At 35.3% G+C, this 12,262-nt stretch overlaps 1 protein-coding gene across 8 annotated transcripts in view; it reads right to left on the bottom strand.

Annotated features, from left to right (window-relative positions):
- AP3S1 (adaptor related protein complex 3 subunit sigma 1) overlaps nt 1-12,262 on the bottom strand; it is a 138,380-nt gene that overhangs the window by 94,065 nt on the left and 32,053 nt on the right. For all 8 annotated transcript variants that reach the window (XM_049707645.1, XM_049707647.1, XM_049707648.1 and 5 more), the window contains one exon: nt 350-421. In XM_049707645.1, the coding sequence (XP_049563602.1) occupies nt 350-421 (72 nt within the window). The remainder of the gene's footprint in view (nt 1-349; nt 422-12,262) is intronic.

A 12,262-nucleotide genomic window follows, 5' to 3' on the forward strand; every position in this document is an offset into this window, starting at 1 on the left:
TCATGATCAATATAAAATCCTCCCCTCACAAAAAGCATGTATTTTATATCTCTGTCTGTAGAGTCATCCTCTCCTTTTCTGTCTGTGAAATATCTACTAATCCCTAAAAAAATCCAGTTTAAATATAATTTCCTCCATTCCCACTGTCCTCCTCTAGATGTGAATTCCTCTAAGGCCATGGTCTGAACCTTCTTCACTAAGCGCAGTGCCTGGCTCACAGTAAATATACGTATGAATTGAATAAAGGAATAAAAACAGTATTATTCACTAAATCTATTTTTACTTTGACAAATTAACATTTTTTTCTAAGATAAAAAACTCAGAAAATTTGATAATGTAGAAACTGTACCTTGTCTACATGGAAAATTAAATCCAGTTCACAGACGTTTTCAAAACACTTGTCTAATGTTTCCACAAATACCTAAAGAAAAGAAAAAAAAGGTTAAAAGCTTTTGAGAACTGAATAAGTTCATTCAAATCTATTACCTATAAGGCAGACAATTCTTAATTGTGAAGTAAAACTTCTAACTCTATTATCACATTTCTCTTTTTTAAATTAAAAACTGTATTAAGTGCGAAAGGAATAATTATAGCCTGTACATCTAAACTATTTTTCAATACATTAATAAATGAAATACAATAAACAAAATAAACTTCACTGAAAATTACTAAGACCTAAAAATTGTTAGCACCATTACTTACAAAAATACTGGAAAATACTCAAATCAGGCTCCCTATCTTCATATGAGGAAAAAAGAAAGCTTGTCATAAGTATCTATCAAGCTAGATGGGCACAGTCCAAGTCGCAACTACATCTAATATAGCCAATAATTTTTAATTAGCAAATCAGTATAAAAGATCACTAAAAATTAAACTTATGGAAAGAGCACAGACTCTGGAATCTGACTTACCTGGACTCAAACTCTGGTTCAAATACCTTGTACGACCTTGTGTGGGAAAGGGTTAACTCAGTAAGCCTGGGTTGTTCAACCCCTATACGTTCCCCAAAATGGCCTGTTTTCAGACGAGCCTTTGGCTAGTTCCTGGGAACTGAGCTCTGAGCCCTTGGAAAGTTCTGTCTGATAAGAGTATTTCTGCATGCTTGAGGCCCTGGGCCACACTGTACCAGTGTGAGCAGACAGTTTATGCTAACAGTGTGATTTTCAATGAACGTATTTTTTCTCTGAGGTTCTGGAGCTTAAGTAACCAAGGTCAGTCATGGAGGTGTCACAGGCCTATGTGACTGACCCCCAATAAAAATCCTGGAAACCAGGCTAGGGTGAGTTGCCTAGTTTGGAACACTTTGCACATGTCATCACATATCACTTCTGGGGGAATTAAGCACATCTTGTGTGACTCCAGTAGAAAGGGACAACACCTGGAAGCTTGCACCTGGTTTCCTCCATACTTCCCTTCATGTGCCTTTGATGGTTTTACTCTGTATACTTTCACTGTAATAAACCCTAACCATAAACATAGCAACTTCTGAGTCCTGTGATTCCTAGCAAATCACTGAGATGGTCTTGGGGACCTCTGATACAAACTTTCAAAAATTAATCTCTTAGGGCTTCCCTGGTGGCGCAGTGGTTGAGAGTCCGCCTGCCGATGCAGGGGACACAGGTTCGTGCCCCGGTCCGGGAAGATCCCACATGCCGCGGAGCGGCTGGGCCCGTGAACCATGGCCACTGAGCCTGCGCGTCCGGAGCCTGTGCTCCACAACGGGAGAGGCCACAACAGTGAGAGGCCCGCGTAGCACAAAAAAATAAAATAAAATAAATAAATAAAATTAATCTCTTAAGTTCCACTTTGCATAGTTGTCACTATTCTATCACTATTTCTGTATCCACTACCCTTCTCAGTGAATTTTCACAGATAGAATGACCATAAGTTTATCATTCGAACTGGGGGATATTAAAAGTAAAAGAGAGCATCTATTAATTATTATATTATAATAACAGTATGCAATGTTATTGTACTATAATAATAACCTGGAACAACAGATGTAAACCAGGACTGTTCCAAGCAAACTGAAATGTATGGTCACTGTATTCATAGGTGATCCTACCGGACAGAGTAAAATCTAAACAACAGGCTTCTTGCTATAACTACTCCAATCTGAGGCCAATTTACACAGATCCACAATCCAAGGCTCCTTCCTGGCATCAATGTACATGAATAAGACAGGTGAAACAATGTATTTAACTATATCACCATGATCAACATCGTCTTAGACCAAGGGTTGGCAAACTTTCTCTGCAAAGGGCTGGAGAGTAAAGATTTTAATTTTGGGCTTTGTGGGTCATACAGTATAGCACAAAAGCAGTCACAGACAATACATAAACAAATGAGCATGGCTCTATTCCAATAAAACTTTATTTACAAAAATAGGTAGCAGGCTGAATTTGACCTGCAGGATGTAATTTGTTGATCCTTGACTTAGACTAGGAGAAATAGAAGATCAGTAGTAACCAAGAATATACAGTTTTATACATAGTTTCATTTATGACAAGGCAAGTTATTAAGATGACCAAGTGTGGGGCATACAAAGGTCATCCTCAAGTGAGTGCCTAGTTTGTTTCAATTATGTGGTAAGTAGAAAATATATATTGTTGAGTACCTATCCAAACTCCCAACTTCATCTATTTCTCCTCAAGGTCTTGGTGACATGGTCCGTGAAATGACTTTATTCATTCTATTTCTAATTCTGACTCACTTTTCTTCTTCTTATAACACATTCTTTTTATGAGGACAGAATGGGATAATGCTGCTTGAACAAAGAATAAGCATTTAACAAATACTGACTTCTTGAGGAGTCCAAAAGAGAAAATTTTCCCATTGAGAAAGATGAATTTATTTTTGACACAGTATCTCTAATATGGAAGTGGTCTGAATACATTTATAAACTCATAGTTAAACAAGTTACAGGAAACAAAACCATTTAAGTTCTGTCGTTCAGTAAATTTTTACTGAAGTATAACATATGTACAGAAAAGTACACAATACTGTTCATAGGAATGTAAATTGGCGCAGCCACTGTGAAAAACAGTATGGAGGTTTCTCAAAAAACTAAAAACAGAACTACCATATCATCCAGCAATTCCACTCCTGGGTATACAGCTGAAGAAAAAAAAAAAACACTAACTTGAAAAGATGCATGTACCCCAATTTTCATAGCAGCATTATTTACAGCTGCCAAGATATGGAAGCAACCTCAGTGTCCATCAACAGATGAATGGATAAAGGCGTGGTACACACACACACACACACACAGAGGAATACTACTCAACCATGAAAAAGAATGAAATGTTGCCAGTTCCAACAACATGGAGGGTATTATGCATAGAGAAATAAGTCAGAGAGAAAGACAAATACTGTCTGTTATCACCTTCATGTGGAATCTAAAAAATGAAACAAACGAATGACTATTAACAAAACAGAAACAGACTCACAGATACAGATAACAAACTAGTGGTTACCAGTGGGAAGAGGGAAGGGTGAGGGGAAAGATAGGAGTAGGGGATTAAGAGGTACAAACAACTATGTATAAAATTAATAAGCTACAAGGATATATTATACAGCACAGGGAATATAGCCAATATTTTATAATAGCCAATATTTTATAATAACTTTAAATGGAGTATAGTCTATAAAAATTGTGAATCACTATGTTGTACACCTGAAACCAATGTAATATTGTAAGCCAAGTGTACCTCAATAATAAAAAAAAGTACACAAATCATAACAATGTACAACCTAATGAATTTTCACAAAGTAAGTATACCTGTGTAACCAGCACTTAATATTCAGGTGTTAGACTATTACCAGCACTGTAGAAGCCCGCTCATACTCCATTAGGCAACTATCAACATCAAGGGTAACTATCCTGCTTTCTAACATTAAAGATATATTTTGTCTATTTCTGAACTACTATTGACCCTTGAACAATCTGGGCTTGAGCTGTGTGGGTCCAATGCTGCGCGCATGCTTAGAAACAAGTTTTTTTCAATAAATATAGTACTATACTACCCATGGTTGGCTGAATCCAGGGATGCGGAACCCACAGATACAGAAGGCCAACTGTAAGGGACTTGAGCATCCACGGATTCTAGTCATAGCAGGTCCTGTAACCAATTCCCAGCAGATACCAACTACCATACCAAGGGACAACCATGTATTTAAATGGAATCATACAGTATGGAACCATATGAGCGGCTTCTTCTATTCATTGATTTGTTTGTGAGATTTATTTATTTGTTACATAATATTAGTATAACAGTTCATTCATTCTTGTTGTTATACAGTGTGCTATTGCAGAAATATACCACAATGTATTTATCTATTCCCCGGTTGACAGAAATTCGGGTCCGGCATGGGGCCATTACAATTAGTACTGATACTAATTCTTATATAAGTCTTTTAGTGAACATACATACACATATCTACTGAATGTATACCTAGAGTAGAATCACTAGGCCATGGAGCAGATAGGTTTTCAAAGTGATTTTCAATAGATTTTCAAAGCAATTATAAAAATTTACAATCCAGGGACTTCCTTGGCAGTCCAGCGGTTAAGACTCCACGCTTCCAATGTAGGGGGTGCGGGTTTGATCCCTCTCAGGGAACTAAGATCCCGCAAGCCGTGTGGCACAGCCATTAAAAAAAAAAAAAATTTACAATCCAAATCATAGTATATGGGAGTTCCCATAGTGCCACATCCTTGTCAGCCCTGTATGTTGTCAATCTTTTAATTTTAGTCATTCTTATGGGTGTGTGGTGGTCTGTCATTGTGATATTCATTTGTATTTCCTGAAGCCTAAAGAGATGGACCACCATTTCGATATCCTTTTTCATGATGTCTATTCAAGACTTCTGCTAATTTTCTGTTCAAGACTTCTGCTCATTACCTGTCTTTTTCTTATTGATGTATAGAAATTCTTTACATAGCTAGATACAGTCCTGTCATACACACATATTACAGATGTCTCTTCCTACTCTGACTTGCCTTTTCATTCTCCTAATAATGTTCTCGGAAGAACAGAAGCTTTAAATTTCAATATAGTCCAACTTATCAGCTTTTTTCCTTTATGGTTAATCTTTTTTTTGGTCCAATTTAAGAAATTTTTGCCTATAGCAAGGTCAGGAAGATATTCTCCCAGAAGAAAACAAAAGCTTCATGGTTTCATTTTTCATGTTTGGACCAAATCTATCTGGAATTAATTTTCGTATGTGGTGCGAGGTGGTCTTTCTTAATTTAAAATTATTATTAAACTTACTATTCAGAATAAAGTTTCCAGTATGGCTTTATTTTTTCATGTTTACTTTTTCCAGATCCACTGGTTTGATTACCCATATACTGTAGCCATTCTTTCTTAACCATCAGAAGATGACTATCTTGGTGAAAATGCTGTCTGAATAGTTTCCCTTCACTTATGTATTACTTATGAAGGATCAGTGGAACCCACTGAACATAGACTATATCTGACAAACAGAGAAAAAAATTTCTTGGTAGCATTGAATGTGCCACTGGTGAACTATGGTGTGCAAAAAATATGAGCTGTCTATAGAGGCAGTATAGCAAAGCAGTGAGGAAACCACAAAGACCTGACTTCAAATTCCTCCTTAGCTACTACCTAGCTATGTGAGCCTAACCGTCACTTAACTCCTCCAAATATCAGAACTATAAAATAGTTATACAACTATCTACCTTTCTGGATTATCTTAAAGATTTAGTTAAATAATTTAGATAACGTGCTGAACACTGCCCAAAACACATCAACTAAACAAAAGCCAGTACTATTTACCTGGCTGTTCAAAACATATGATTACAAAATTAAAACAGAAAGAGAAAATTCTAATTCTACTAATAAACACTGATATAAAAGCAAGGTAACTACATACTGTGGTGTCCAAGTTTTTGGGATTTGCTTACTAACTTAGAAAGAAAAAAGGTTGTCAATATTTAAAACAGAACAATACCAAGTATGAAAAATGTAAATACTTTTAAAAAAAGTGCCCTGAAGCAAAATATCATTACAACTACATGTTCTTAACTTAGTGAAAGAATTCTTAAGATTTAAGGCATTCAAATGCTAAGTTTGGATGAAAACTTAAAAACCCACTTCAAAAAACTCTCCATTAATTTTCTTTTGAGTTAGCAAGAATTACTTAACGTAATTAGAATCTAGAGCCCAAGGTAGATATACACTGCTGATTCGTTACATGGACCAGGTCAATACAAAACTAATAATCTACAAACTGAAGTTAAGAAATTAAGAAAAACAAATTAATGGGCCTTGGGGGTTCTAGCCAGGACAACCAAAAAATAATAAAACTGCTGTTGCATTATATTTCACAAAGAGAAAGATAAAAAGACTAAAAAACTAGAAGTAACATGGTACATGGCACCCTCTTGTGTTTTATTTTTAAATGATAAAAGTTTAAAGTCAATTTCAATATAACTGTTATCTACTAAGTAGCTACTCATTAATCTCTGGCCTTGGGAATTCAAAGGCTGGTGGAAGAAAAATTACTTTTAATTTATTAAGAATAATATTTTAAGTTTTCCTTCATTTTAATAATTACATAGTTTTCCAAAAGTAAATATAAAAGATAGAGATATTCAGAAAAATGCCATATCCACATATAAACAGAGTCTCCCTTCCCTGTGCCCTTCTATCAACAAAACTTCCTTGTGTTTCCTTTATCTTTAATTACAAATTTATATGCCTGGATCACAAAGGGTAACAGTCTATTCCAAAGCAGCTTAGTACTTAAGAGTACTTAGTACTCTACTAAAATTCCAGCTTCGCCTCTGACTATGAAATCTAGGGCAAGTTATTTAATTCTAAGCCTCATTTGGGTATAATAATAGTGCCTATGCCATAGAGTTGTTTTAGTGATTAAACAATAAATATAAATGGCTTAGAACAGTAGTATCTCACCAAAAAAGTACTCAATATATTTTAGCTAGTATTATGATACTATACACAGATGCAAAAATAAAAATGTGCACTAGATAAAATAAATGCCACAAAAATATCCTTAAGCAATATCACTTATTTGGCAGACTCTCCTTTAGAGTTTCTAGGGGAAAAAAAATTTTTTTTTCTGGGTTTGGGGAATTCTGTTAAATTTCAGGAGGAATTGCTCTTACTGTTTCTCATCTATAATATTAAATAACATACGTAAATGTTAAACTGACATGTTATAAGACAGGAAAAGTCTTAAGCCCAAGAATAGAAGGCATAAATTTAGGAATATGCCAAGAGATCTAAAAAAATTGTTTTTCAGTCAGCAGCAAGATGTTCTGGAGAGATACTGGCTTAGCTTAAGTAAGGAATCAAAAAATACGACTAAAAATGTACCAAGAAAGCTAGGGAACACAGACTGAACTGAAAATCAGATTAATTAGCTTTGAAGAACAAATAGGAATACAGCACTGTTGCATATAATATTCAGAATCTTTAATGTATGGTGTTTAAGGTGTGTAAGTAGCACTCGGGCTAGCCTATGACTGGATTCTGAACTGGATTTCCACTAAACCTGACCTAGACACTAATATGCCAATGAGGACGGATATTTTTCTAACAGTAAAAATAGAGACATTTATTGTGCATTTATTATGTACCAGTTAATTTAAACATATTAAACTCTTGACTTCAATATGAAACAATTAAGAGTTGATGAAAGGACTATCTGTCTTCTATATTGATGTCATAATGATTCTTTAAGAGTTCTTAAAGAACTCAATGATTCATATTGTGTGATTTATTTCTTTCTATTTTTTTAAAAATTTAAAAGCTAACAATGATAATAGCACTTATTGAGTATACACTATTATGGCACTGTTATTGTTCCAAGTGCTTTAAATAGATTATTTTGTTTAATCCTTCACAGTAATCCCATAAGGCAGGTACTTTTTATCAACCATCTGCAGAAGAGTAAGTTAAAGTACAAAGTTAACTAACTACTAGCAGTTAGGTAGGAGAGTCCTCACTAAAATCCAGAAAGTCTCATGGCAGAACCCACACTCTTATTCACTAGAGATACTCCCTCCAACAACAACAAAAATCATCTTTTATTTTTAATGTAGTAAGAGGTGATTATTCAGAAAATTTAGAAAATACATAAAAGTGTAAAACAAAAATTTTAACTGTCCATACTTTTATCACCCAAATTAACAACAGTATTGTGCAAAGACTTCTTGTACTATAGGAAATTTAATTACATTGTAGTCTCTCCATTAAAGTGACTTAATATGATTTGTATGTTGGATTTAGACATCTAAGGAAGAAGTAGGGTTTTGAATTTATAAGGCTAATGTATCAAATATTAATTTAGAAAATGAAAGTAGCCTCTGCATTATTTCTTTTGGTGCACAGAAGCTACTCCAAGAACATTTAAAAAACTCATATTGACATCAATTGTTAGAACTCCATTTAAACTTCCAAGCAAAAGTTGATTTTTTTAATGGTATTTGGCCTTGAAAGATATTCTCTTGTGTATTATTGAATACGGTACAATTGGTATCTTGAACAGACTTAAAACAAAATAAAATGAATAAAAATCTTAGCTTTTCCTTACAGAATAGCAACTAATAAGTATAGAAATCATGATGGGAAAATCACTATTTGGCAAACACCACAATAATTCTTTCAGGCAGGAATCATCAACAGATGCTAAAAGTAATGACCAAATTATGATTAGAAAAAGGATATTTATATACTCAAAATTATTCCCCATAAGATACTTCTAAGCACAAAGGGAAAATGGAAGTTTAAGTAGGTAAACCTGGCAGGCACCTCATTAACCAAGGAATCAGAATAAATACCACAAGTAATGGGGTAAAATGATATCATGTATCTCCTGAATATGATGCACTGAGAAGGACATAACATCACTTGTGATATTCGAAAATACATAATCCGAATTTAATCATTAAGAAACATCAAATCCAAACTGAGGAATACTCTACAAAATAGCTGGCTACGGGCTTCCCTGGTGGCGCAGTGGTTGAGAGTCCGCCTGCCAATGCAAAGGACATGGGTTCGTGCCCCGGTCCGGGAGGATCCCACATGCCGCGGAGCGGCTGGGCCCGTGAGCCATGGCCGCTGAGCCTGCGCGTCCGGAGCCTGTGCTCCACAACGGGAGAGACCACAGCAGTGAGAGGCCCGCGTACCGCAAAAAAAAATAATAATAATAATTGTCTAATACTCTTCAAAGGATCAAGGTAAGAAAGACATGAATGGAAGACAGATGAAGAACTATAACCGAGTAAAGGAAACTTAGGAGATAAGAAAACTAACACTCTATGTAACCTGAATTGAACTCTAAACAAGAAAAATTACATTAATGGGACAACTGGCAAATTTTAAATAAGATCTACAGATTAGATAATAGTATCCTATCAATGTAAATTTCCTGATTTTAATTACCTACTTGAGGTTATGGAAGATGTTAAATTTGAGGAATCTGGATGAAGATACAGTATGCAAAAATTCTTTGCATTATATTTGCCACTTTTCTAAGTCTGAAATAATTTCAATGTGAAAAGTTTTTTTTTAATTTTTAAAGAAAAAAATTTTTGAAAAACCAAGCTCAAAAGGAACTCTTCTCCTCTATATCCAATCCCTCCCTGAAACCTACTATTCTCCACTGAGAAATAAGGAATTCACCGTAAACCAAAGAAAAATACCAACATAACCTGAGTTTTTCACTCTCTCAAACCTACTTTGAAGGGGAAAAAAATAAATTTTAAGTTACTTCTAGCTCCAAAATTCTGACTTTAAGTACTTGAGTTCAAAAATACTTTCTTCACCACTATAAAGTAAGTAATAACAATGTGTCTGCTATCTTCTAGGCCCTGTGCTGACTGCTTTATATACATTAGCTCCAATTCTTATAACAATGCTGGCAAGGTAGGTATGAATATCAACATTTACAGACAAGAAAATTGGGGATGAATAAGACTAAGTAATTTGCTCAAAGATATAGAACTGTTAGATGACATAGCCAATATTTAAACCCATACCACCTAACTCCAAACACAATAATGCCTCCCAAGAGGACTGCTGAGAGGTCAAAAGAACATGTAAATTAGAATGGTAAGTATCATCAAATTGTTACCTGGGTTTATCATTAAGAAGCAGCAATGTAAATAACTGAAAAGTGAATTATTACATTTCCAATGACTGTAAATCAGACTTTTCAACAATGAAAATAAGATAGGAAAAGGATTTTAAGAGTGCTGAATCGGGCTTCCCTGGTGGCGCAGTGGTTAAGAATCCACCTGCCAATGCAGGGGACATGGGTTCGAGCCCTGGTCCAGGAAGATCCCACATGCTGCAGAGCAACTAAGCCCGTGCGCCACAACTACTGAGCCTGTGCTCTAGAGCCCAGGAGCCACAACTACTGAGCCCGTGTGCCACAACTACTGAAGCCTGTGTGCCTAGAGCTCGTGCTCTGCAACAAGAGAAGCCACCGCAATGAGAAGGCCACGCACTGCAACGAAGAGTAGCCCCTGCTAGCCGCAACTAGAGAAAGCCCACACGCAGCAATGAAGACCCAATACAACCAAAAACAAATAAATAAAATAAATTAATTTTAAAAAAAGAATGCTGAATCACTCTAACAGTGTCCAATTCATATTGTTTATAGAACTATTTTTTGGTTTCTTACATATGTAAGAAACAAATATTATTAAAAACAGAAGTTTTTAATACTCTGGTAACACAGTATGGTGTAGTAAACACGATAGAATTTTCCTAAAATGATCCTGGGCATTCACTCTGGATTGCCTGGAAAATAAACAAATTGAGCCAGGGCTCTCTCTTTCTGCAGCAGGAGGAACTGCACCAGAACTCATCTCTCCGTGGGACCAGGGGTTTATCCCACTCAATCCTCCAATAGGTGAGCTGCAATTCTCAAGAGCTGGTCAGGGAGTTTTCCCAGGCAACTCTTAAAGACACGTGGCACCTAAACGTGTATAGCTCAAAGCTTAAGTAATGTATATGCCACCCCACTGACAAGGATGCTTTCAATGAGCCTACTCTTGTAATAAAAGAAAATGATGTGGAGTGGGAGGGGTGAGGCCTCTATTGGCAAATTATTCTATGTTTAGTAGTATCTACATCAGCGCAGCTTCCTATGAGATAGTGGGAAGATCAGGGGATCTTTCTTAAGTATTCTTGGCTTACAAGTTTCCTCAATTAAGCCTATTCTTATCACATAATTCTATCACAATGCAGAATTCCTTCAAAGCCATCAAAGAACATATAGGATAAATAGATTCACAAATTCTTGTAAAAATGAAAAAGAAAAAGAAAAGGACTTCTTTACCCAATTCAGTTTGTGTACTACTGAAATTATACGCCTTCCTTATAAAATACATGCTTTAACGATAATGTTAGCGAAAAACCACTGACTACTTCAGGTCAGTCATTTAGCGACAGGCTTCACATATACCATCTTTTTTTAATGCTTTCACATGTTCTATAAGTTGGTATTATTATTATTACCTCCACTTTGCAGATGAACAAAATCAGGGTCAAAGAGGTTAAATAACTTGCCCAAAATTATATAGCCAGTACAGAGAAGGGCCTGAAAGGTTTTAACCACTACTACTTTGCTTTAATTCACTGATATTTCTAACAACTCATGAGGTCTATAGGCAGCATACTGAAACAGGCGTACTTTACAGGTGAAAAATGCAAGGTCTATTAACATTAAATGACTTGCTCAGTATCATACTAAATTAACACTAATAGCAATAAGTAAAATAACTTCACAAAACTCAGTCTAACGCTCAGTACTGTAGTACTGACAAATGCTATATACATAACAGTTCTAAGTTATATACATATTCTAACACCATGGTCAAAACATATCTTTCTAAACCTAAAGATAAGTTTAGTTGTTAGTCCTCAATTTTTTCCTAACTATAACTGAACAAGGCTGATGCTGATATAATTGCTACATGTGATACAGAAAACTGTTACAAAATTTGGAATTATCTAGTGAACTTTTATGCCTCCATATCAGCGTGGCAACTAACTTAATTGAGGGCAATATGACTGCTTATAAATAACTCAAACAACCAACATTAATATTTAATTAACTTCTATTCTCACTCTGTAAATATTTTAACACTTCCAATGACAACATGCTATAACAGAAAGGACTTCAAAAAAGGCTAGCTATCAACTCTGAAACTAGCTTATATTGTAATCAATATCACATTAAAATAGTACACACCAGAAACAAA

Source organism: Orcinus orca, chromosome 3, assembly GCF_937001465.1.
Source record: "Orcinus orca chromosome 3, mOrcOrc1.1, whole genome shotgun sequence".
Taxonomy (NCBI): Eukaryota; Metazoa; Chordata; class Mammalia; order Artiodactyla; family Delphinidae; genus Orcinus; species Orcinus orca.